Source organism: Notolepis coatsorum (genome assembly GCF_963971535.1).
Source record: "Notolepis coatsorum genome assembly, chromosome: 4".
NCBI lineage: Eukaryota > Metazoa > Chordata > Actinopteri > Aulopiformes > Paralepididae > Notolepis > Notolepis coatsorum.
The window spans coordinates 78,985,858-79,013,562 of record NC_140168.1 but is presented as its reverse complement, the minus strand read 5'-3'; the positions used below and the strand labels follow the sequence as shown (position 1 = coordinate 79,013,562).

The following is a 27,705-nucleotide window of genomic DNA, read 5'->3' as shown; positions in this document are numbered from 1 at the left end:
TTATCCCCGTCGATTGGCTCTCTCTGAGCGCCTATCCGGGATTTCCACCAATGGGTGAGGAGGAGGAGGAGGAGGAGGAGGAGGAGGAGGAGGAGGAGGAGGAGGAGGAGGAGGAGGAGGAGGAGGAGGGCGGGACTTTGTTGAAATGGGTAAAGCTTGTTACCGTGGGTAACAAAAGTTTTGGGGAGGGAAGAGTTTGGGTCCAGGGGGAAGGGTAGAGGGGTAGAAGGGGAGGAGGGGGGAGAAGGAGGAAGAGTTATTTGTAAATGAGTGCTAGTGTCCCTCTGTCTCCTCTTGACCCGTGTCCTCCATCTTCACCACCGGGTCGGAGGGGACAGAGGAGGAGGAGCAGAGGACGACAGAAGTAGAGAAAGAGATCGAAGAAGAGGCGGAGGAGGACTCGACTGCGGAGAAGGAGGACGGCGGGAGGTGCAGGTGTAGCTCCGCGTGTGGCTCCACGGGCGTGAGCGTGATCTCCACCTCCCCCCGCTCCGCGTGCACCGTGGGCAGGGGGAGGTGATGGTGGTGCTGGTGATGCTGGTGGAGGAGAGTCATGGACTGAGTGCTACTATTATTACTATTATTATTATTGTTGTTGTTGGGTCGAGGGGCTCGCTGGATCACCTCCACCATCGCAGTGCGCCCCGACGCCGCCAGCTCCCAGTTGGGATTCTGGACCAGGAAAACGGGCCTGGGATGATCGGACTCCGGCTTCTGGCCCGTTTGGCACTGGACCACCACCCCCCGGTGCTCCACCACGGTGAGCGGGTCGCCGGGTTCCGACACCGCCGGCAACTGGCCCGTCAGAACCAAACCCTGTTGATCCTGGAACACGAACTCCACGAGCGGCTGGGAGGAGGACGAGGAGGATGACGAGGCCTTCTGGATGACTCCTCCGGTCAGAGAGGTGATGATGGAGGGATGAGGAGGAGTGGGAGGAGGAGGAGGAGGAGGAGGAGGAGGAAGAGGCTGGGGAGGCGGGAGGGCGTCCTCCGGCCGGGGTTTCCTCGGACGGCCTCGTTTCCGCTTCACCGGAGGAGTGTTGAAAGCCCCGGCCGTCGGGCCGCTCGGAGCCGGCGACTCCAGGACGCGCTTGTTGATGCCCCCCCGCGCCCGCTGGACCACCGACGTGGGCGCGGCCGGAGCCACGGTGAGCGCCGTGGGCAGCGGCGGCACTTTCTCCCTCTCCGCGTACGACAGGCAGCCCTGTGGCAGGATCATCACCGGCACCGCGCCACCTTGCTGCTGGGGCAGCGTCGCCATGGCGATGACCTTCACCCCGCCGCCGCCTCCTCCCGCTACCGCCGCCACCCCGGAAGCCACTCCTACGCCGGAGGCGTCCTTGGGCGCCAGGGAGGGGGGCGAGGAGCGGACGGAGAGCTGGGTCTTGTCAGGGACGGAGCTCCGGGGGAGGATCCTGGGTAGGTGCTTCATCAAAGCCTCGACCTGGAGGTCACGACCCCCTGCCGGGCGGAGCGAGGAGGAGGAGGACGGAGGGGCGTCGAGGGAAGAGGGCTTGGCGGTCGCTTTGCTGTCGCCAGGTTGGAGCTTTGATGACGACGATGATGACGAGGAGTCTCCACTCTCTTTCTCCCTCTAAGAACAGAGATGTGGTTAGTGAGGCTCACTGCTGTGTGTGTGTGTGTGTGTGTGTGTGTGTGTGTGTGTGTGTGTGTGTGTGTGTGTGTGTGTGTGTGTGTAATGTAGGTTAGTGTAGCTCACTGCTGTGTGTGTGTGTGTGTGTGTGTGTGTGTGTGTGTGTGTGTGTGTGTGTGTGTGTGTGTGTAATGTAGGTTAGTGTAGCTCACTGCTGTATGTGTGATGTAGGTTAGTGTAGCTCACTGCTGTGTGTGCGTGTGCGCGTGTGTGTGTGTGTACCTTAAGGTCAGCAGCGCTCCCCTCGGTCTCTGCTCCGCTCCCTCTAGATGAAACAGGGTTCTTCTTGATCACCTTGTGGTGCTTCACTGGGCCTCCTGGGAGACAGATGGTATTAAACCTAACTTATTGGCCACATCATTTGTGTTTTCATCCATCTCTACTACACACATCAAGTCATGTTTTCCTTTATGAATCCCCTTGGGGGGGGGGGGGGTGATAACAGTAGTAGTAGTAAACAGCAACCTTTTTGACATGGAGTGCCTGTTTGAAATATAGTTGTAACTAGTGTGCCTCAACAATATTCCATGCATCGTAATTTTTTTTCCCTCATAATCGGGTCTTTTTAATGATAATTTTTACATTATTACATCATTATGGTTATTGTTATTATTAACAATATTATTATGATGGTTGTATCAACCCTAAATCTGAGTTGGGGGGGGGGGGAATGCAATGCAGACAAACAGCTGCATACAGTGCGACCATTTCACTCACATTTGCCCATTCATTTTTGGACACATCACACACCATCGAGCTATGTGTTGTCATAGCTCCACCTACAGGCATAATGGAGAACACCAGGAGAACACCAGGATGTGAATGGAGGGTGAATGTGAGGTATATCGTGTAAATAAGTTTTGATTGATCGCAAGACTACACTGTAAAAAAATATATAATAATAAGTTACCAGAACTTGAAAATATTGAGTTCAGTTACTGTGCATTAAGGTTTTCAGTTTTCAATCCATAATAAGTTAACAGAAAAATAAGTACACAACCACATTATTTCAACCTAATAAAACTATGTTTATTGTCATTGTTTTAAGAACACAAGTTGACTTGGTAATACTCACATTTTGAGTAAAAAAATGGCTTTTAACATGTGCAATGTTCAATGAAATAAAAAAATAAATAATAAAATGTGTTGAATAATCCCACTGGTCACAATGGTGACCGTAATAATGTTTTTGTTATAAGGCTCTGCAAATGTTACTGAATGATGTAGCAATGTATTTCCAGCTAAATTGAAATAATAAACAAATAAAGGGTCTCAATTAAATATGTGGTAGTAAAAAGAACCTGTGGGAGGATTTCAACAAGATAAATGCGACAACAGTGCAAAATATTTCACTATAATATTTAAAAAAAAAAAAAAAAAAAAAATTATATAATTTTTTTTTTTTTTAATACTGCTGCCCCCTGTGCCTATGAAAATGCCCCTGCGTGCCTATGCAGGCACGCGTGCCTAGGGTTGCCTACCCCTGCAGTAGTGGGTCGCAGGATTCAATCATACAATAGTAATAGTGATAATAGTATTACTATACATGGTCCAAACCGTAGTAACACACCTCACCAGAGTCTGTGCAGTGATTATTATTATTAAAAGTCAGACAGGCCTAACAGTTCTCAAAGTTCACCAGCCATTAGCTCTCCAGCAATTGGCAGCAGTCTGTTTTATGCCTGGGCAGGCACAGGTCTGTCAGGCTGGCCCTGCTGTGGTGACTGTGACCTTCTCCACCCCTCTTAAAGTCTGCCAAGTACCCTGGAGCCCTACCGTGGTATACATTATGGACCTATGGCTGTAATGTTTAAGTGCTAGCAAAGTTTTTATTTATTTTTTATTGTTAGTGCATTAAGCTAACTTAACTAACCTATTCATTGCCATGGCAAACATGGAAATGCGCAGTTAAATGTGTAGCTCTGTATTTGAACTGTTATTATTGTTATTAGTGTTTATTACTATGTAATTAGAGTGCACTGTAGTATAAAGTGCCACCAAAATGGTTTATTTTGCTATTAACATATTGATTGTATTGATTGATGTTGATTCATTTGGTTACCATGGTAACTGAATATATGCTGAGATGAATGTGCCTAGGTCTTTGTGGATATTGCAACCGCTACAGAAAAATGTGAGTACACAAGTTCAAGTTCAACTCAAGTTCAGACCTATGCTACTCTATTTCATTAGCACTAAAAGTGATTTCCCTAGTTTTTTGCATTAGTAACTTCAGAATGTTATCTTTCAAAAGAGACCAGGCTCATGCATATGCTATAAGTATAAAGAAAGTATAAAGCTAAGCTTTGCAAAAAAAGTATGCAGTCCTCAAGTTCAAGTAAAGAAAATTGCCACTTTTCTGGGTGCCTGTTAAAAGGTTAACAAACCTTATGTATACAATATTTCCTGGTATTCCACCCAGCATTCGGCTGCCTTTTGTCAGCTTTTCTGGCGACATTTCCATAAGATTTCAAGCTATGATCACATTATAAATCCAGGTGTTCAGATCAGATTTCTTCATGTACATGCTAGTCACGTGACGACCTGTTGTAAATTCTGTCGAGAAGGACGGCAAAAGTTCCAAAGAAAGGTTTCATTGACGGCAATGCTGTACCATTACCGCCGCCAGTGTTCACCATAACCTCACATCCACTAAGATTCTATCCAGTTTGCCGTCTACCGCAATCCATGGGAACCTGCAGCATAACTGAGAATTTGCAGAAAAGGATCTGACAAAAATGGTCATCCTTGCACATACAGTAAACGCATATACAGTACACAGTGACATACAGTACAAGTGCAGTGACACCTTTGATTAACTCTGTTCACACACAAACACACACACACACACACACACACACAAACACCTGCAAGTGCTGCTGAGGTGACAAGCTCTGCCTGGCTACATCGAGGGTTAACGATGTGTTCCTGAACCAGGAAGCGTGCAATCTCCACCACCGTGTCGAAGGAGCGCTTCAGGATCTTCTGCGCCCAATCACAGATCAGCTCACAGGCCGCCTCCGTCACTTCCTGCTTGTAGGTCTGAACCAGCTCCGTCAACTCAGACTGAAAGAGGAGAAGAGAGAAGAGACTGAGTCACAGTGAGAGGAGAATAGAGGAGAGACTGAGTCACAGTGAGAGGAGGAGAGGAGAGACTGAGTCACAATGAGAGGAGAAGAGAGAAGAGACTGAGTCACAGTGAGAGGAGAAGAGAGGAGAGACTGAGTCACAGTGAGAGGAGAAGAGAGGAGAGACTGAGTCACAGTGAGAGGAGAAGAGAGGAGAGACTGAGTCACAGTGAGAGGAGGAGAGGAGAGACTGAGTCACAATGAGAGAAGAGAGAAGAGACTGAGTCACAGTGAGAGGAGGAGAGGAGAGACTGAGTCACAATGAGAGAAGAGAGAAGAGACTGAGTCACAGTGAGAGGAGGAGAGGAGAAACTGAGTCACAATGAGAGGAGGAGAGGAGAGACTGAGTCACAATGAGAGGAGGAGAGGAGAGACTGAGTCACAATGAGAGGAGAAGAGAGGAGAGACTGAGTCACAGTGAGAGGAGAAGAGAGAAGAGACTGGGTCACACTGAGAGGAGAAGAGGAGAGACTGAGTCACACTGAGAGGAGAAGAGAGAAGAGACTCAGTCACAGTGAGAGGCGGAGAGGAGAGACTGAGTCACAATGAGAGGAGAAGAGAGGAGAGACTGAGTCACAATGAGAGAAGGAGAGAGGAGAGACTGAGTTACAGTGAGAGGAGAAGAGAGGAGAGACTGAGTCACAGTGAGAGGAGAAGAGAGAAGAGACTGAGTCACAATGAGAGGAGGAGAGGGGAGACTGAGTCACAGTGAGAGGAGGAGAGAGGAGAGACTGAGTCACAGTGAGAGGAGGAGAGAGGAGAGACTGAGTCACAGTGAGAGGAGGAGAGGAGAGACTGAGTCACAGTGAGAGGAGGAGAGGAGAAACTGAGTCACAGTGAGAGGAGAAGAGAGAAGAGACTGAGTCACAGTGAGAGGAGGAGAGGAGAGACTGAGTCACAATGAGAGGAGGAGAGGAGAGACTGAGTCACAATGAGAGGAGAAGAGAGAAGAGACTCAGTCACAGTGAGAGGAGGAGAGGAGAGACTGAGTCACAATGAGAGGAGAAGAGAGGAGAGACTGAGTCACAATGAGAGAAGGAGAGAGGAGAGACTGAGTTACAGTGAGAGGAGAAGAGAGGAGAGACTGAGTCACAGTGAGAGGAGAAGAGAGAAGAGACTGAGTCACAATGAGAGGAGGAGAGGGGAGACTGAGTCACAGTGAGAGGAGGAGAGAGGAGAGACTGAGTCACAGTGAGAGGAGGAGAGAGGAGAGACTGAGTCACAGTGAGAGGAGGAGAGGAGAGACTGAGTCACAGTGAGAGGAGGAGAGGAGAAACTGAGTCACAGTGAGAGGAGAAGAGAGAAGAGACTGAGTCACAGTGAGAGGAGGAGAGGAGAGACTGAGTCACAATGAGAGGAGGAGAGGAGAGACTGAGTCACAATGAGAGGAGGAGAGGAGAGACTGAGTCACAATGAGAGGAGGAGAGGAGAGACTGAGTCACAATGAGAGAAGAGACTGAGTCACAGTGAGAGGAGAAGAGAGAAGAGACTGAGTCACACTGAGAGGAGAAGAGAGAAGAGACTGAGTCACAATGAGAGGAGAAGAGAGGAGAGACTGAGTCACAGTGAGAGGAGGAGAGGAGAGACTGAGTCACAATGAGAGGAGAAGAGAGAAGAGACTGAGTCACAGTGAGAGGAGAAGAGAGAAGAGACTGAGTCACAATGAGAGGAGGAGAGAAGAGACTGAGTCACAGTGAGAGGAGGAGAGGAGAGACTGAGTCACAATGAGAGGAGGAGAGGAGAGACTGAGTCACAATGAGAGGAGGAGAGGAGAGACTGAGTCACAATGAGAGGAGAAGAGAGAAGAGACTGAGTCACAGTGAGAGGAGAAGAGAGAAGAGACTGAGTCACACTGAGAGGAGAAGAGAGAAGAGACTGAGTCACAATGAGAGGAGAAGAGAGGAGAGACTGAGTCACAGTGAGAGGAGGAGAGGAGAGACTGAGTCACAATGAGAGGAGAAGAGAGAAGAGACTGAGTCACAGTGAGAGGAGAAGAGAGAAGAGACTGAGTCACACTGAGAGGAGAAGAGAGAAGAGACTGAGTCACAATGAGAGGAGAAGAGAGGAGAGACTGAGTCACACTGAGAGGAGAAGAGAGGAGAGACTGAGTCACAGTGAGAGGAGGAGAGGAGAGACTGAGTCACAATGAGAGGAGAAGAGAGAAGAGACTGAGTCACAGTGAGAGGAGAAGAGGAGAAGAGACTGAGTCACAGTGAGAGGAGGAGAGGAGAGACTGAGTCACAATGAGAGGAGAAGAGAGAAGAGACTGAGTCACAATGAGAGGAGGAGAGAGAAGAGACTGAGTCACAGTGAGAGGAGGAGAGGAGAGACTGAGTCACAATGAGAGGAGGAGAGGAGAGACTGAGTCACAGTGAGAGGAGAAGAGAGAAGAGACTGAGTCACAATGAGAGGAGGAGAGGAGAGACTGAGTCACAATGAGAGGAGGAGAGGAGAGACTGAGTCACAATGAGAGGAGAAGAGAGAAGAGACTGAGTCACACTGAGAGGAGAAGAGAGAAGAGACTGAGTCACAGTGAGAGGAGAAGAGAGAAGAGACTGAGTCACACTGAGAGGAGAAGAGAGAAGAGACTGAGTCACAATGAGAGGAGAAGAGAGGAGAGACTGAGTCACAGTGAGAGGAGGAGAGGAGAGACTGAGTCACAATGAGAGGAGAAGAGAGAAGAGACTGAGTCACAGTGAGAGGAGAAGAGAGAAGAGACTGAGTCACAGTGAGAGGAGGAGAGGAGAGACTGAGTCACAATGAGAGGAGGAGAGGAGAGACTGAGTCACAATGAGAGGAGAAGAGAGAAGAGACTGAGTCACAGTGAGAGGAGAAGAGAGAAGAGACTGAGTCACACTGAGAGGAGAAGAGAGAAGAGACTGAGTCACAATGAGAGGAGAAGAGAGGAGAGACTGAGTCACAGTGAGAGGAGGAGAGGAGAGACTGAGTCACAATGAGAGGAGAAGAGAGAAGAGACTGAGTCACAGTGAGAGGAGAAGAGAGAAGAGACTGAGTCACACTGAGAGGAGAAGAGAGAAGAGACTGAGTCACAATGAGAGGAGAAGAGAGGAGAGACTGAGTCACACTGAGAGGAGAAGAGAGGAGAGACTGAGTCACAGTGAGAGGAGGAGAGGAGAGACTGAGTCACAATGAGAGGAGAAGAGAGAAGAGACTGAGTCACAGTGAGAGGAGAAGAGGAGAAGAGACTGAGTCACAGTGAGAGGAGGAGAGGAGAGACTGAGTCACAATGAGAGGAGAAGAGAGAAGAGACTGAGTCACAATGAGAGGAGGAGAGAGAAGAGACTGAGTCACAGTGAGAGGAGGAGAGGAGAGACTGAGTCACAATGAGAGGAGGAGAGGAGAGACTGAGTCACAGTGAGAGGAGAAGAGAGAAGAGACTGAGTCACAATGAGAGGAGGAGAGGAGAGACTGAGTCACAATGAGAGGAGGAGAGGAGAGACTGAGTCACAATGAGAGGAGGAGAGGAGAGACTGAGTCACAATGAGAGGAGAAGAGAGAAGAGACTGAGTCACAGTGAGAGGAGAAGAGAGAAGAGACTGAGTCACACTGAGAGGAGAAGAGAGAAGAGACTGAGTCACAATGAGAGGAGAAGAGAGGAGAGACTGAGTCACAGTGAGAGGAGGAGAGGAGAGACTGAGTCACAATGAGAGGAGAAGAGAGAAGAGACTGAGTCACAGTGAGAGGAGAAGAGAGAAGAGACTGAGTCACAGTGAGAGGAGGAGAGGAGAGACTGAGTCACAATGAGAGGAGGAGAGGAGAGACTGAGTCACAATGAGAGGAGAAGAGAGAAGAGACTGAGTCACAATGAGAGGAGGAGAGAGAAGAGACTGAGTCACAGTGAGAGGAGGAGAGGAGAGACTGAGTCACAGTGAGAGGAGAAGAGAGAAGAGACTGAGTCACAGTGAGAGGAGAAGAGAGAAGAGACTGAGTCACACTGAGAGGAGAAGAGGAGAGACTGAGTCACACTGAGAGGAGAAGAGAGAAGAGACTGAGTCACACTGATATCCCTTTTACACCGGCCAGGCTCCGTGCTGGAGCCGGTTCCCGAACGTAATCTCGCACCGGCCGGCGTGTTCAGACCGGGATTAATTGGTTCAGAACGTGACAAATCGGTGCTCAGCTGGCACTGGAAAATAGTTCGTTTTTCCTCACGAACCGTGACATCATCAGTGGGCGTGTCATAGTGGGCTGTGAAGACGAGTAGTAGCGAGTCAGCGCGCGAGCCAACACACAAAAGAATACACGCACACACACGCTGTATACGTTTGAAATGAATCGTTCCAGCAAAGTAGGCTTCTATTATTCGAATAACTTGTTTTAATGTGTATCATATAGTAGTAAGTCCTACTGTAGAACATGACATATTAGCATGACATCTGATTTATTAATGCCAATAATGGACAACCGCAATTGGCACTTGAAAAGTGTAAATCATGGATTAGTCAGTAGCAATTCATGATGGCCCGTTTAGCTCAGCTGGTTAGTGCGCTGCCTGTGGAGCGAAAGGTCCCGAGTTAAAATCCTGGTAAATAATTTTTTTTTTGTAATGTTAATTAATTTATACACTCTGGTTGATAAGATAAGATATTCCTTTATTGATCCCCTTGGGGAAATTCAGGCATCATAGCAGCATGGGGGGGGGGGGGGGGTACAGGTAGTAAAAACTACACAAGCAGTGTAAACAAATAAATCAATATAATTTACTATCTAACTAACTGAAATATACAGTATCACAGTATTCACATAAGGTGCAGTATGCATAAGGTAGTGTTATTGTCCTTTTTGGGACACCAGTGTATAAATTAATTAACGTTACAAAAAAAATAAAGGTTACCAAGATTCGAACTCGGGACCTTTGGCTCCACAGGTAGGGAAACTAACATGCTGAGCTAAACGGGCAGCCATGAATTGCTACTGACTACTCCATCATTTACACTTTTCAAGTGCCAATTGCGGTTGTCATTTATTATTGGCATTAATAAATCGGATGTCATGCTAATATGTCATGTTCTACAGTAGGACTTACTACTGTGATACCCATTAAAACAGTCATTAGAATAATAGAAGCCTACTTTGCTGGAACGATTCATTTCAAACGTGTACAGTGCGTGTGTGTGCTTTTGTTGAGGCTCGCTCTCCACACATCATTTCTACCTCCGCCCGGGTAACGCCCCGTTGATGACGGTGAAGGATTTGGGGTGCTTTTTCAATGTATGTGATGTATAGATTGGGGGGAGGTGACCACAGCTAAAACGGTGAGATCGAAATGTGCATGGAAGACGGTGATAGAACGGTGACCAGTGGATTGAATACACTGCCAGCGAGGGTGTTTGTTGACATTCCTTGTAAGAACATCTGAGATAAGAGCGAGTGTCTCCCAGAGCAGGAGGGAGAGAGGTTCATCTTAATGAAACGTGAAATGTGTGTAAAGGGTATTAACGCAGTTGTCATGACAACACGTCGCATGACAACCAGAAGGCGGGGCCGTCGTTGCGACGACGAACATCTATAAGTCTAATGGTGTTTCCGGGTGTAGGGCAGACTAGAAATCTGGGAGACCAAGAGCGAGTAGGACTGAGATCACACAGAAGACACTCTCTCCTCTCATCACAGAGAGGAGGGGGGGGGGGGGAGAATGCCACATCATCATCAGCTTCGGCTAACGCAAGGAGGGTTAGGCTAAAGACCAGGCCTGAACACTATTGGACTGAATAACAAAAGGACGATAGACGAACACACCGAAATATCATTAGAATAGACTCTTCAAGGACAATACAATCTGTTAACATCTGAGCTGAGGTTTCTGTTTATCAAATAAAACCACGCTTTTCCTTGTAAGTAGGCCTGCCACGATAACACATTTTGCTGGGTGATTAATTGCCCCCGAAAATATCGCGATAAGCGATATTATTGCGACCGGTTAGAGAATTTTTTTTGAGAAATTTATTTCCCAAAACTTTTATTTTGAAGCCCACCGCTCCGTCTTTTCCGGTGTTTGACTTTTATTTTGAAGCCCACCGACCGGACCGGAAGTATTGTTGTTATTATCCTAAGCAGAAACTATGAGCCGACAACATGTTTCGTCCGGTTCTGTTTTTGAGCTAATGATAAAACAAATTGTTGGTGAACAACTACCTTTCGGTTAGTTTTAACGTTAGCTACTAACGTTAGATGCAGCTACTACAGGCAATCAACGATGAGGAGGAAGCGTCAAAGCAGTAATAGAATAGCTGTGGTGCGTAAGCACTGCAGCACGACTCGAAACTACCGGAGTGTTATAATAAATTAATTCATGTTTAACTTGTCCCCGTGTCCAGTCCTTTGACTAGCCCCACCCGTTCATTGTAAACAATGATGCATGTAATTGTATTAACGTTATTCTGTGTTGTACTTGTAGCTATGCTATACGTTGTATTTCGTTTGTTAGATATTTAGCTAATGTTGTTAGCATGGAATGAGAATCAAAGCTCTATCTTTCATCTTTATTTAGCAGTCCAGTTTCTCCGGGCAGTAGCGAGTAACTACTTGGGTCTAAAAATAGCTAACGTTACACTACAAATAATGCTACTTGGTTAAAAGGAGCAACACTATTGAGAAATGTAGTTAAGCTGTGGCGTTGCCCCACGGAGCTCCCGTGCTGTACTCTAGTAACGTCAGCGGCCCGCCTCCCAACACGGACAGTGACTGAAGGGGCACTGGTTCCGCCTCATTAAAACAAACGCGCAAATAGCAATTAATCGCGCCCGTCAAAATCATTGCATTCATTTGAATTATCGCAGCAATTAATCGATTTATTGCTTATCGCGGCAGGCCTACTTGTAAGGTATTTCACGTTGTCGAAGTGTCGGATTCTTACGGAGGTGGAGAATTATTATGGTTTGCGGATTGTACTAACGGGGAGAGATAAGGATCTTATCTGCCAGTATAGGAGACGTCAGGACCATTAAAATGACACAACGCAGAGGAATTGGATGGAGAGCCAAACAGACGAAGACGTGATACTGGCCAGATTGATCAGGATCTAACAGTTGGTGCCGATGACAGCCGGATTTGCAAGAGATTAAAACGGGAACAGTTGGTTGCCGAGAGATAAGAACAACGGAAAAAGACTTTTTCAATAATGGGACGACAGTGGACAACAGTCATCGTGTGTGGGAGAATCATGATCGAGCAAGGCCGGCCAGCCCTGGGAGAGAGCGGCGAGTCGAGCGGTCATGAGGCGGACCAGCGCTGTAGGAGAAACAGCGCTTAGGAGAAAGATGTGAGTTCACTGTGCACACGTGGTTGTTTTGATCTTTTAAGCCAAATAAAAACGAACAGATAGTGCATCCGTAAATAAGAAGCGACAGAGAAGCCAGCTGTAATAATAAAGATCATTAGAGCCATGGTGAAAATCGAGGGTGTTATCTACAGAGAATGAAAAACAAACGGGGCAGGCTGCATGGTTTCTGGTGTTGGGAGTGTAAATGCAGGAGGAGAAAGGGGGGGGGGGGACGCTTGAACCAGACTGAAATCTGTTATGGCGGGATTGTTATGACAAGACTGTCGCCTGAGACGGCCCACCTTAAACTGGTCGCTGTGGTCTCAAGACGGCCGGAATTTGTCGTAGCGGGAGGAAAGTCGATCGGGTGTTTACCTTAAACTGTGTATTATGTCCGATAAGCAAGAGTTTGGTCCGGGAGAAGCGTCCCCTGTATGGAGGAAAACAGCAGTGTTTTTAGGCCTTGGAAGGAAGGGCAGCGGCCGTTTGTTTGAGAGAGTAGCCATTTGCACAGAGACAAAATGGCCGTGAGCGCCACGAGGAGATAACAACAGATAAGAACCAGGAAGTGACACGTCAACTAAACCACCATAGAGGAGGAGTAGGTCGCCACCTAGTGGCGGAGAGGGGGTAGTGCTGGGGAGTTTTCATTACCCATAGGGGAATATTTAGATATAGGCCTGTACTACCATCTAGTGGCGGAGTGGGGGAGTGATTCAATAGTCAATCTACTGCAGCACAGAGAGTGGATCTATTATAATAATAATATTGATATACAGGTTAATTAAATAGAGTTTAATCATACAATGGATTAAATAAGAATTGCACAGACAGAGGAGGTGCAGTTATTTGTATGGGTCAATTATGGAATAAAGAGGGAGTTTGAATTCCAGTGGGGCCTTCTCACACCTAATAGATAGGCAGGGTCTTCAGAAGACACGTCACCAGAAGAACTGGCGCGCGCTGGGGGTCAAACTGGGATGAAGAGTTGCGCGGAGTGGGTATCGGAAGCTGCAAGTGTCACGCCGGAAGACAACAAACAGGGAACCGCCCTGTACGATGGATAATAGGTGTGGAGAAGGTGGTAGACTAATAGCAAAACAAGGGAAGTCGAATGTACAGACGACTGCCGGTGTTGTGTTTCTGCTTTCAGCGGGGGGAGACACCGACAGCGGTGGAGACAGACTGGAGGAGGAGGAAGCCGCAGGGGCCAGGCACCGCAGCCTGGTACACAGATCATCCACGACGAGAGAGAGGAGACGGCGGCGGTGGAGGAGCAGATGTGGAGAGGACAGCCAGAGACACTGAGCAGTAGCAGACCAGGGGAGACATTTTTGCCTAGGGGACCGCGTCTGGAGGGGGGACCAGCTCAGGAAAGGAGCCGTCACTGAAAGGGGCCCTTGCCCTAGGAGACGGGACCGGCCCAAGATGGGAGGTGTACTGTAAGAGGGAAGGGAGCGCTCTGATTTGGACGTGGGGTGTACCTAATAGGGGGGCCGAAGGGTTTAGGTGTGTCGTCTGAGAAGTTGCAATCTGTGTTTTTCTCTGTCTCTCTCTCTCTCTCTCCTCCCTGACCGTTGTTTATCCTTTCTGGTTTGGGTGTGATGCGGGTAATGGAAAACAAAAGGCAAACAGCAGACGGCGGGGCCCTCATTGTTATGAGTCTATTTTTGTGTATAATTAATTGAAAAACCAAGTAGTCTGTTGATTCTGAAGGTTGATTAAGAATCAAAGGGGGGAATGAAGGATTTGGGGTGCTTTTTCAATGTATGTGATGTATAGATTGGGGGGAGGTGACCACAGCTAAAACGGTGAGATCGAAATGTGCATGGAAGACGGTGATAGAACGGTGACCAGTGGATTGAATACACTGCCAGCGAGGGTGTTTGTTGACATTCCTTGTAAGAACATCTGAGATAAGAGCGAGTGTCTCCCAGAGCAGGAGGGAGAGGTTCATCTTAATGAAACGTGAAATGTGTGTAAAGGTTATTAACGCAGTTGTCATGAGAACACGTCGCATGACAACCAGAAGGCGGGGCCGTCGTTGCGACGACGAACATCTATAAGTCGAATGGTGTTTCCGGGTGTAGGGCAGACTAGAAATCTGGGAGACCAAGAGCGAGTAGGACTGAGATCACACAGAAGACACTCTCTCCTCTCATCACAGAGAGGAGGGGGGGGGGGGAGAATGCCACATCATCATTAGCTTCGGCTAACGCGAGGAGGGTTAGGCTAAAGACCAGGCCTGAACACTATTGGACTGAATAACAAAAGGACGATAGACGAACACACCGAAAGATCATTAGAATAGACTCTTCAAGGACAATACAATCTGTTAACGTCTGAGCTGAGGTTTCTGTTTATCAAATAAAACCACGCTTTTCCTTGTAAGGTATTTCACGTTGTCGAAGTGTCGGATTCTTACGGAGGTGGAGAATTATTATGGTTTGCGGATTGTACTAACGGGGAGAGATAAGGATCTTATCTGCCAGTATAGGAGACGTCAGGACCATTAAAATGACACAACGCAGAGGAATTGGATGGAGAGCCAAACAGACGAAGACGTGATACTGGCCAGATTGATCAGGATCTAACAGTGGAGACGTTGGTTCTGCTTAAATGGGTGTAAACGCGGGGTGGTTCGACAGAGAGCACCAAGGTTCAGAGGGTTCAGAACGGAGCTGGAGCTTGAACCGGAGCCCGGGCGGTTTAAAAGCGCTATGAGAGGAGGAGAGAGAAGAGACTGAGTCACAGTGAGAGGAGGAGAGAGAAGAGACTGAGTCACAGTGAGATAAGAGATTAAGCCATATTTAGAGAAGAGATTAAGCCATATTTAGAGAAGAGATTAAACCATATTTAGAGAAGAGATTAAACCATATTTAGAGAAGAGATTAAACCATATTTAGAGAAGAGATTAAACCATATTTAGAGAAGAGATTAAGTCATATTTAGAGGATTATGTCATGTTTAGAGAAGAGATTAAGTCATATTTAGAGGATTAAGTCGTATTTAGAGAAGAGATTAAGTCATATTTAAAGGATTAAGTCATATTTAGAGAAGAGATTAAGTCATATTTAAAGGATTAAGTCATATTTAGAGAAGAGATTAAGTCATATTTAGAGAAGAGATTAAACCATATTTAGAGAAGAGATTAAACCATATTTAGAGAAGAGATTAAGTCATATTTAGAGGATTAAGTCGTATTTAAAGAAGAGATTAAGTCATATTTAGAGGATTACGTCGTATTTAGAGAAGAGATTACGTCATATTTAGAGGATTGTCATATTTAGAGGAAATATTTAAGTAATATTTAGAGAAGAGATTAAGTCATATTTTGATGAGATAAAATCATATTTAGAGAAGAGATTGAATCATATGTATAGGATTAAGTCATATGTAGAGAAGAGATTATGTCGTGTTTAGAGAAGTGATTAAGTCATATTTAGAGGATTAAGTCATATTTAGAGAAGAGATTAAATCATATTTAGAGAAGAGATTGAGTAATATTTAGAGAAGAGGTTAAATCATATTTACAGGATGAATTCATATTTAGGGGAGAAGAGATTCAATAATACTCAATGGTAGTTGTTGAGGGCGGGAAGAACAGCACTCATCCACCTCCCTCCCTCGCATAGATTTTTCCCAGCTGGTGCAGGGATTGGAACCGGTAACCTTTCAGTAACAAGCCTGCTTCTCAAACCTCTGGGTGTGGTACGTTACCAGGTCTGTTATAGTGTTGTGTGGTACGTTACCAGGTCTGTTATAGTGTTGTGTGGTACGTTACCAGGTCAGTTATAGTGTTGTGTGGTACGTTACCAGGTCAGTTATAGTGTTGTGTGGTACGTTACCAGGTCTGTTATAGTGTTGTGTGGTACGTTACCAGGTCAGTTATAGTGTTGTGTGGTACGTTACCAGGTCAGTTATAGTGTTGTGTGGTACGTTACCAGGTCTGTTATAGTGTTGTGTGGTACGTTACCAGGTCTGTTATAGTGTTGTGGTACGTTACCAGGTCTGTTATAGTGTTGTGTGGTACGTTACCAGGTCTGTTATAGTGTTGTGTGGTACGTTACCAGGTCTGTTATAGTGTTGTGGTACGTTACCAGGTCTGTTATAGTGTTGTGTGGTACATTACCAGGTCTGTTATAGTGTTGTGTGGTACGTTACCAGGTCAGTTATAGTGTTGTGTTGTACGTTACCAGGTCAGTTATAGTGTTGTGTGGTACGTTACCAGGTCTGTTATAGTGTTGTGTGGTACGTTACCAGGTCTGTTATAGTGTTGTGTTGTACGTTACCGGGTCAGTTATAGTGTTGTGTGGTACGTTACCAGGTCAGTTATAGTGTTGTGTGGTACGTTACCAGGTCTGTTATAGTGTTGTGTGGTACGTTACCAGGTCAGTTATAGTGTTGTGTGGTACGTTACCAGGTCAGTTATAGTGTTGTGTGGTACGTTACCGGGTCAGTTATAGTGTTGTGTGGTACGTTACCGGGTCAGTTATAGTGTTGTGTGGTACGTTACCAGGTCTGTTATAGTGTTGTGTGGTACGTTACCAGGTCTGTTATAGTGTTGTGTGGTACGTTACCAGGTCAGTTATAGTGTTGTGTGGTACGTTACCGGGTCAGTTATAGTGTTGTGTGGTACGTTACCGGGTCAGTTATAGTGTTGTGTGGTACGTTACCAGGTCTGTTATAGTGTTGTGTGGTACGTTACCAGGTCTGTTATAGTGTTGTGTGGTACGTTACCAGGTCAGTTATAGTGTTGTGTGGTACGTTACCAGGTCAGTTATAGTGTTGTGTGGTACGTTACCAGGTCTGTTATAGTGTTGTGTGGTACGTTACCAGGTCTGTTATAGTGTTGTGTGGTACGTTACCAGGTCAGTTATAGTGTTGTGTGGTACGTTACCAGGTCTGTTATAGTGTTGTGTGGTACGTTACCAGGTCTGTTATAGTGTTGTGTGGTACGTTACCAGGTCAGTTATAGTGTTGTGTGGTACGTTACCAGGTCAGTTATAGTGTTGTGTTGTACGTTACCGGGTCTGTTATAGTGTTGTGTGGTACGTTACCAGGTCAGTTATAGTGTTGTGTGGTACGTTACCGGGTCAGTTATAGTGTTGTGTGGTACGTTACCAGGTCAGTTATAGTGTTGTGTGGTACGTTACCAGGTCAGTTATAGTGTTGTGTGGTACGTTACCAGGTCAGTTATAGTGTTGTGTGGTACGTTACCAGGTCTGTTATAGTGTTGTGTGGTACGTTACCAGGTCAGTTATAGTGTTGTGTGGTACGTTACCGGGTCTGTTATAGTGTTGTGTGGTACGTTACCAGGTCAGTTATAGTGTTGTGTTGTACGTTACCAGGTCTGTTATAGTGTTGTGTGGTACGTTACCAGGTCTGTTATAGTGTTGTGTGGTACGTTACCAGATCTGTTATAGTGTTGTGTGGTACGTTACCAGGTCAGTTATAGTGTTGTGTGGTACGTTACCAGGTCTGTTATAGTGTTGTGTGGTACGTTACCAGGTCTGTTATAGTGTTGTGTGGTACGTTACCAGGTCAGTTATAGTGTTGTGTGGTACGTTACCAGGTCAGTTATAGTGTTGTGTTGTACGTACCGGGTCATTCTTCAGGTCCAGGTTCGGTAACAGAGGCATATTGAGAACAGTCTTCCTCCTAATTCCACTGTAACAATACGTAACAACGAGGAGAGTTAAGGAACACAGACAGAAACTGGAGGTGTAGTTTGACCAACTGTATATATCCCTTTAAAACCCTTGAATACATGGACATGCAGTGATAGAAGTGATGGAAGAGATAGAAGTGATAGAAGGATATTTGGACTGTCCTCTGCCTCCCAGCCTGCGGGCCTTGATGTTGGGGAAAATGTCTCTGATTATCTTCCCAAAGTTAGCAGCACTGAGCGGACGATGCTGCAGATTCTCACAATACCTCCTGAGAGAGAGAGAGAGAGAGAGAGAGAGAGAGAGAGAGAGAGAGAGAGAGAGAGAGAGAGAGAGAGAGAGAGAGAGAGAGAGAGACAGCGAAACAGAGAGAGAGAGAGACAGACAGAGATACAGAGAGACAAATCAAGGGCTATTTCACTTTGCTGTAACATTTGTAACACGTATTTTGTGTTTATTTGTTTATTAGGATCCCTATTAGCTGTAGCATTAACTTATCTGTATATCCATGTATATCTGTATATCCATGTATATCTGTATATCCATATATATCTGTATATCCATGTGTATCTGTATATCCATGTATATCTGTAGGAGGAGCTGTAGCACCAATCACTTACTTTCATCTGGTGTGGGAGACTTCTAACACATTAGGGGTGTGACGGTACGTGTATTCGTCCCGTCAATTTACGGTACGTGGCTCACGGTGCGGTACGTGCAGCCATACGAAGAATACGTCTCATACATACCACTAGGTGAAACTATGGTTGCACATTTTACAAATCTATGCTCAATATCTTTACTTTACTTTACACTGGCTTACTAACAGTCTTAACACAGAAGGTCATTCATTTAACGTTGCATATCAAGCTTGGATTGACACATTTAGATGATGAAAACCAACTGTAACTGAGGGGTACAATTCCCTGACTGTATTAATCAAGTATGGTATCATTAAACCACTACCGTCTTATGTACATTACTGGCCATACCGTACACAAGTATATCAGATGAGAACTCCTCCACAATGATACGGTTTCCACACAAATACTCGTTTAGAATATTTATTACATCAAAGGTATTATTATATTACATTACTTGAATGCGCTTATAAGGCAAAGAATGTGCGTAGGCAAGTCAATAATGAATATTAGGAATTATATCTCTGGTACTCTGGGGAGATAGCTGGAGATACTGAAAGGGGGGTACTACCGGTTGTAAGCCAGCAGGGGGAGGCAATGCTCTATGCAAAGTCAATGGGTTCCACAGGGACTTCAACAAGCCCTGCGAGGGGGAGCGGTCTTTACTCCCTGGCTCAGCGGGGAAAGACAGCCGCTGTAATTCCAGTGTGCAGCAGCACAGGTGTAAGCCGTGGAGTCTCTCCTTGAGACGGGCTCGAGTGATGTCCTCACGGTAGATCCCACACAGCAGCGGGGTAGACGGTTCTCTGCTCCAGCAGCCACAGTCAAAGCAATGAAGAATAAGAATAATCCTGCCGGAAAAGGCTCTGCTGGCGCCGGGGAGATCCTCCGGTGCGCGGTAGTTCACAGTTGAACTTGACGTTACTATCCTATTAGCACGCGGCAATAAGTGCTCTATGTAGACGCACAATTACTCACTTCACGTGGTCTTTGACTCGTAATGAAGGCTTACTAGTAAATAGCGAACGATACGTTGAACAAACGTAGTAGGATAAACACGACTCTATTTTGGGGCAATACGAGCCCTACTCTACCGCACGTTGCATAGTGGGTGAGGCTTCACGTTCTGTTACTAAGTTGGGAAGAAGGGTAAGGGACTAAGGGACTTCTACATTTACTTGCGCCATATTTATATGCACGGTGAACAAATAGTGCCACTCTCACTTCGGCAGCCGCATCCCCGAGCGGAGCCGGGGCCAGCACGGACACGTCTCGTCGGCACCCCCGAACCCGACGCCAGGGGCTGGTCCCCTGGCGCCTGGTCCCCTGTCCAACAGGAGAATGAACCACCATGGGCTACAGCAGGCCAAAGGGACACTCCGTGTACATGTACAAGGAACACACAAGGGATATCAAACGACACACAAATACCACTCAATATATATCAATAAATAAATACATATATTCGGTTTAATCTGACCCTTTGCAACACCAACCATGTGATACAGTATGTTTGTAACACAGCATATACAATAGGCTGAAAATGTTCATCATTTTCTTGTTCGCCTAATAATGTTAACCAATGGAAAGACACACACACGCACACACACCAACTTTCTTCCACGCTACTTTCCAGCTGATCCGAGAAAAAAAAGAAAGAAAACACGCAAACGTACTTTTGCTGATCTGGACTGGTCTTTTGAGCTCCTCTCCAGTCAAGCTGCTACAGTGTTTAAATCCAAAATATTGATAAATCCTCTCATTGTTGTGTAACATGGCATCTCTTCTCTAATCACTGATTGACTACCGCAGCAAGCCTAGGTGGAACTAAGTATATATATATTATTTTTTTTATTATTATGTTTTTGGTAGATTTTTTTATTTGTTTGTTCTACCGGGCAGTCCGGTAGAGGGAGAGAGAGAAAGAACGGGAGACAGAGCGGGGGGAGACATTCGGCAAAGGATGCCGGGTCCGGGAATCGAACACGGGTCGGCCGCTTCGCGACGCAGCGCGTTACATGGGTCGCCACTTGGGTGCCCAACTAAGTATAACTTAATAAAAAATTATTATATATAATAATAATAATTATAATAAATATATAATAATCATAAATATTGTTTTCCTGTGTACCGAAATCGTACCGAACCGTGACCCCAAAACCGAGGTACGTATGTGTGTGTGTGTGTGTGTGTGTGTGTGTGTGTGTGTGTGTGTGTGTGTGTGTGAACTGACTTGTAAGTCTCATAGACATCCTGTTTAGGTAGACAGGTGTCTGAATGTTCTTCCAGGTGACTTCGTATCCAGTTACAGGTGTGGAGCTGGTCGGCTGTGTTGAACGAACTGGAGTCACCACTGCTGAGAGAGAGAGAGAGTGAGAGAGTGAGAGAGTGAGAGAGTGAGAGAGAGAGAGAGAGAGAGAGAGAGAGAGAGAGAGAGAGAGAGAGAGAGAGAGAGAGAGAGAGAGAGAGAGAGAGAGAGAGAGACACACACACACACCAGAGGGCAGGGTTGAGTAGCAGACCTGGATCAAATGGTACTTTTAAAGTAATTGTACTACACAACTAGAAGTTAACAACCAACTGGCTGCTGAAGGAGTGAGTAAACCTGATTATACAATGGCATGCAAATATCTTGATTCTGATTTTTCTTTCTTTTTCTGAATAAGTCTGAATGAGTCCGCCATAGATAGCCAAATGGAAGTATGAATATCTTTTGAACGAATCCTCCAAAAAAGATACAGTCAACTGATGTTTGTATTATGTAAATGGTTTGTCATGACCCATTGTGAAACAAATGGGATTAGGGTTGCGGTTGTAATGTAGATTAGCTCTTCTCTCCAGAGCTAGGATTAGGGTTAGGGTTGTACTTTAATGTAATGTTCACCTCTTTTCTCCAGAGCTAGGTCCGGAGGGCAGTTGGAGGTACAGGTACAGCTTGTCGTTGTCTGAGAAACGCTGCACATCTTTCTGTGAAAACACAACGACAGACACAATCCTGAGAAAATGAATGAATGAATGAATGAATGAATGAATGAATGAATGAATGAATGAATGAATTTATTCACACACACACACGATACATTTACATGCGAGTATCCTCATGTGATATCAATGTCGCAAATTGTGTGCATGTGCCAGGTCTCCCAAGAAGCTATTTAAAGCTTTTGGAGGGAGCCTGATCACAGATACAAACAGAATATAAACAACAAAACAATAACAAAAAACAAAACAAAACAAAACAATACAACGTGGGTAGGTTTACACACCTACCTACTAACTGACATATAACAGAGATACATAATACAGACAATTTTATTCCAAAGTTATAATTTTAATTAGAGATATGATTTTAGCAGTTCCTCTTTCAGTGATTTTTTAAAGGTTTTAAAGGTATTAGTCATTTTTAGATTTTCGTCAAGCTTGTTCCAGATCTGTGGACCCCTGCATGCTATGCTTAGGCTAGCACAATTGAGCCTTCTCCTCTTGCCAGATATAAGATGCTTATTTCTTGTGTTGTGGATGTGCAGTGGTTGGCAGACTGGGACAAGCTCAGACAGTCTGTGATTCATGTTGTTGACAACTTGATACATAATTGATGCGTTTTGATGAATGTTAAATTCAGCGAGCCTCAGGAGACCAAAGCGATGGAACAGAGGCTTTGAGGGCGCTCTATACCCGGACCATGACAGCACTCGTAGTACCCTCTTTTGTAGGCTTTCTAGTTTCTTGAGATGGCTGGGGTATGTGTTGCACCATATGACGTTACAGTAATTGATGAGGGGTTCAAACAGGGTTTTGTATAAAGTGAGAAGGGCAGGCAAGGGAAGAAAATGACGTATTTTGCAGAATAAGCCAACATATTTGGACAGTTTTGTTTGTAGATATTTTATGTGGCATTTGAAGTTGAGTGACTCATCGATGATGACCCCCAGGAATTTTGTGGACATCACTCTTGACAGCTCCTTTCCATTTATTTTTATGCACATGTGATGTGTGCGCATCCAATTTGAGTGGAAGACAATGAAATTTGTTTTGCTGAGATTTAGTGATAATTTGTTGCATTTGAACCAGGTGTCCACTTTTTGTAGTTCTGTATTGAGTAGATCTTGTAGCTCGAGTGGATTTTTATGTGACAGAAACAAATTAGTGTCATCAGCGAATATTACTTTGTGCAGTAGTACAGATGAGTTGACAAAGTAATTTATATAGAGAATAAATAGTAAAGGCCCTAGAATTGACCCCTGGGGGACCCCATATTTGATGTCCATTTTTATTGATTTGTGATTTTTTATATCGACGTACTGTTGCCTACCATGTAAATAGATACTGAACCAGTTGAGAGCCAGACCCCTTATGCCATAATGGTGTAGTTTCCCAAGTAGAATGGTGAAGTCAATGGTGTCAAAAGCCTTTGATAGATCCAGGAAAACGCCCACCCCACAATCACCCTGGTCAATGGCATCATGTATTTTTTCTATGAGGTCTAATATTGCCATGTTTGTAGTTCTCTTTTTCCTGAAGCCGTATTGTGAATTGGTGAGTATATCTAGCTTGGTGGTGTATTCGCTTAATCTATTGTACACAACTCTCTCATAGACTTTGGATAGAGCTGGTAACACGGATATTGGACGGTAATTATTAATACTATTAAATTAAATTAATTTTGTCACCTGATTTATATATGGGTATTATTCTCCCAATTTTGATGTTTTTTGGCACTACACCATGTAGTAAGGACAAATTAATACAGTGAGCGAGTGGTCTGACTATAATATTGGCTATGGCTATTAGGATTTTGCTGCATATTCCATCAGCACCGGCTGTGCGAGTGTCCTTCATCTTCATGATAATGTTGAATAGTTCATCATGGTCAGTTGGTTTCATGAAAAAAGAGTTAATATAGTTACCTGATAAATACTGTTTAAAAGACACACCCCCGGGATGGCTAATTTTATTCGCCAGGTCTTCACCAATGGATGCAAAGTAGGTATTGAATTTATCAGAGAGATCCTGCTGTGACATGTTTGCAGGGTCAGGGAGCACTGATGCTTTTTTGTCCCTGTTTAGTACTTTATTTAGAACTGACCATGTCTTTTTTGAATCACCCTGAGATGCTATTACCTGATCAGTATAATGATCACATTTGCTTTTCCTTATTAGATGAGTGAGTTTATTTCTATATAGATTGTATTTGTTTCTATTATTTATACTAGGCTTATGTTTGTAGAGTTTATTTTTGTGTTTAATGGATGTTAAGATGCCCTTTGTAAGCCAGGGGTTCTGGTCATTTTTACTGCTCATGACAGTCTTCTCGGGAATGGTGTTATGGATGGAGTCTGTTATTTCCAATATCAGACTATCATATGCTGTATCAGGATCACAGGCATCATATACATTTTTCCACCCTTTGGTCTCCAGGCTTCCATATAGTTGCTGCAGGGTTCTGTCATTTATTACTTTAATTGTTGTCTTACAAGGAGGGGGTGCAAGTTCACTGGCAAGATTTAGAGACAACATGACAGGGAAGTGATCAGTTATGTCAGTTAGGATCACTCCCGACTCCAGCTTGGTGTTTTGGATGTTGGTGATGATGTTATCAATGGTAGACTTGGATGAGTGTTATTCTAGTGAATATGTTTATAGTTGTGAAGAAGGAGGAAGAGTGCAGTGTATTAATGAAATCATTTTTTATAGAATCATCCTTGGAGATGTCTATGTTAAAATCTCCCATTAGAATACAGTTGTTGTTTTTTATGTTTAATGAATGAAAATACAACATGGTACAATATAGCTTCAAGACAAAGAGTCATGATATTAAATACGACACCTCGGGTTCAAGATGCTGCCATTTTCTGCACCTGTCTGCACCTGTCTTCTCAGATTCTGGTGAACTTTTATCGGTGTGCCATATAAAGCATCCTCACCAACTGTATCACAGTCTGGTACGGCTACTGCACTGCCTCTGACCGGAAAGCACTGCAGAGGGTGGTGAAAACCGCCCAACGCATCACCGGTACACCACTCCCTGCAATTGAGTCTATCCACCACAAACGGTGTCTGAGGAAGGCATGCAGCATTGTCAAGGACACCTCTCACCCCAATCGTGGACTGTTTGCCCTCCTACCCTCCGGGAGACGCTACAGGAACCTCCACTCCAGCAGACTCAGGAACAGCTTCTTTCCCTCAGCTGTCATCTCCCTGAACTCTGTGCCATGTTGACAGCCTAGGCTCTGTTACCCATACTGTATGACCCTGAACTCTGTTGCCTATACACTCAATTTATACCTACCTAGTGCTTTCACTGTCTACAACTGCCCTACACTGTAATCATATTAATCATAATAATCTTAATTACTCTCCTCATACTATAGTCTACCCATATACTCTGTATGATAGCATGTACAACAGTGCTGTACAGTATATACCGTATATATAGACATTTATATATTCATATTTACCACATTATATATATATATATATCCATATATGCATATTATAATCCTTCTATATACCTACTTATACACCTACAGATAGCCCATAATAACTCTGTATGACAGCATGGATTGTACAATAATGCTGTATATACTGTTATATATTTATTCTTACCGTATATATATCTATCCACATCTGTCTGTACATACATGGACATAATCCTTTTACATATCTGTAGAGATACTATATCTATATTCATATATATCACACTGTTTTCCTATGTGTTTGCCTGTGTGCCCTCCCATAAAACGGAGTGTGATTGTTGTCAATATGTATCTATGTGTATCTACCCTCTGTACAGCACTTTGGTTGACACGTGTCATGTTAAATGTGCTATATAAATAAATCTGATTGATTGATTGATTGATTGATTGATTGACTGTGTGGTAACATTACTCACCAGGATTTATATATATCACACTGTGTGGTACTCACCAGGATTTCATCCACTTTGTTCTGTACATTCTTACTGCAAAGGAAAACATAACATTAACTACTACAGTACACCTTCACAATGAGTATGAAATAGACTGCTGTGAATGCTCTGTAGCCTATAGATATTGAACAGGTTACATTTAAAAACGGTCTTCGTAAAAAAAGGAGTAAAGCAAGACAATATTTCTCTTTGCATTGTATCTGAACGCTCAGTTACAGTATACCAATATCAACATGTATCCACAGATATCGTTTTGAATTTGACACATAACTTGTCCTCGTAAACTGTGAGGTTTAGTTACATTCAAAGTTACTTTGCAAGTTGATTGATGTCACATGATGACAGGCATGATGATTAGTATTGATTAGCTTGTTGGATTTGAAGCGAGATACAGTCCAATCAATTTGAAGCACAAATGCGTGCTTAGTGCTTTGCTTACACGCCTGCAGTGCACTTGCAATTAGTTCTATGTCACCCTCGTGCCTGTGGCGTGCCTGTGCGTCCTTGTGCACATGCTGGAAGAACACTTTTTACATTTTTGGGGACACCGTTCTCTTACTGTGCTCTATACAGCGACAATTTCATCAAAGATTCAGCACATTTGAAGTGTCGGACGTATAGGTTAATTTGCCTATCCCAAGTAAAGATTAGCACCAATACCAATAATACAGACACTATTATTACTACTACTGTAATTGCTACTACTGCTGCTGCTACTACTACAGTTGCTGCTACTACTATTACTACTACTCTAACTACTATTACTGCTGCTGCTATTACTACTATTATTACTACTACTACTGCTACTATTGCTAATACTACTAATACTATTACTATTACTGCCACTACTACTACTACTACTACTACTACTACTACTACTACTACTACTATTACTACTAATAATACAGATAGTAATCGGTACACCCCTATGTTTTAAATGGGCGGGTTCGATTAGGCTTCTCGATTCATGGTCAGAACGATGGTCAGAATACTCCATTACTCAAACAACTGTTACTGACAGGCTAGAATAAGAAGAGGAGGACGGGTCACCTTTATTTAACCAGGCAGGTCAATTAAGAACAAATTCACACAGGGAACATCTAGCGAGATATGGTGAGCACTGAGCAGCTCTGGTGTTATAGAGATACGGTGAGCAGCTCTGGTGTTATAGAGATACGGTGAGCAGCTCTGGTGTTATAGAGATACGGTGAGCAGCTCTGGTGTTATAGAGATACGGTGAGCAGCTCTGGTGTTATAGAGATACGGTGAGCAGCTCTGGTGTTATAGAGATACGGTGAGCAGCTCTGGTGTTATAGAGATACGGTGAGCAGCTCTGGTGTTATAGAGATACGGTGAGCAGCTCTGGTGTTATAGAGATACAGTGAGCAGCTCTGGTGTTATAAAGATACAGTGAGCATCTCTGGTGTTATATAGATACAGTGAGCAGCTCTGGTGTTATAAAGATACGGTGAGCAGCTCTGGTGTTATAGAGATATGGTGATCAGCTCTGGTGTTACAGAGATACGGTGAGCATCTCTGGTGTTATATAGATACGGTGAGCAGCTCTGGTGTTATAGAGATACGGTGACCAGCTCTGGTGTTATAGAGATACAGTGAGCAGCTCTGGTGTTATAGAGATACAGTGAGCAGCTCTGGTGTTATAGAAATATTGTGAGCAGCTCTGGTGTTATAGAGATATGGTGAGCAGCTCTGGTGTTATAGAGATACGGTGAGCAGCTCTGGTGTTATAGAGATATGGTGAGCAGCTCTGGTGTTATAGAGATACGGTGAGCAGCGCTGGTGTTATAGAGATATGGTGAGCAGCTCTGGTGTTATAGAGATACAGTGAGCAGCTCTGGTGTAATAGAGATATGGTGAACAGCTCTGGTGTTATAGAGATACGGTGAACAGCTCTGGTGTAATAGAGATACGGTGAGCATCCGTGTTATAGAGATATGGTGAACAGCTCTGGTGTTATAGAGATATGGTGATCAGCTCTGGTGTTATAGAGATATGGTGAACAGCTCTGGTGTTATAGAGATATGGTGATCAGCTCTGGTGTTATAGAGATATGGTGAACAGCTCTGGTGTTATAGAGATACAGTGAGCAGCTCTGGTGTTATAGAGATATGGTGAACAGCTCTGGTGTTATAGAGATACGGTGAACAGCTCTGGTGTTATAGGGAGTAGATTATTTTAACAGGTGCATCACCGACACTAACCCGACGTCTTCCCGTTATTCTAGGTGACAGGGGGGACGGACAGGGGGGAGTACTTACGAGATGTTGCTCTTGAGTTTCTGCAGAAGCATGCTGGGCTCCGTGTCCCCGTCCCCCGGGTCCAGCCCCGCCTCCCCCCTCCTGGCGGGGTCGGCCCTCTGCTGCCGATGGTCCTCCGACAT

At 44.7% G+C, this 27,705-nt stretch overlaps 1 protein-coding gene across 1 annotated transcript; it reads right to left on the bottom strand.

The window, feature by feature from the left end:
* Positions 1 to 27,705, bottom strand: rfx5 (regulatory factor X, 5; the record flags this gene model as incomplete). Its single annotated transcript, XM_084311997.1, has 10 exons — positions 1 to 155; positions 300 to 1,590; positions 1,879 to 1,973; positions 4,524 to 4,722; positions 17,670 to 17,784; positions 17,896 to 18,006; positions 20,610 to 20,732; positions 21,261 to 21,343; positions 25,304 to 25,337; positions 27,584 to 27,705. 10 exons carry the CDS (start codon positions 27,703 to 27,705, stop codon positions 1 to 3), a joined length of 2,328 nt encoding a protein of 775 aa, XP_084168123.1.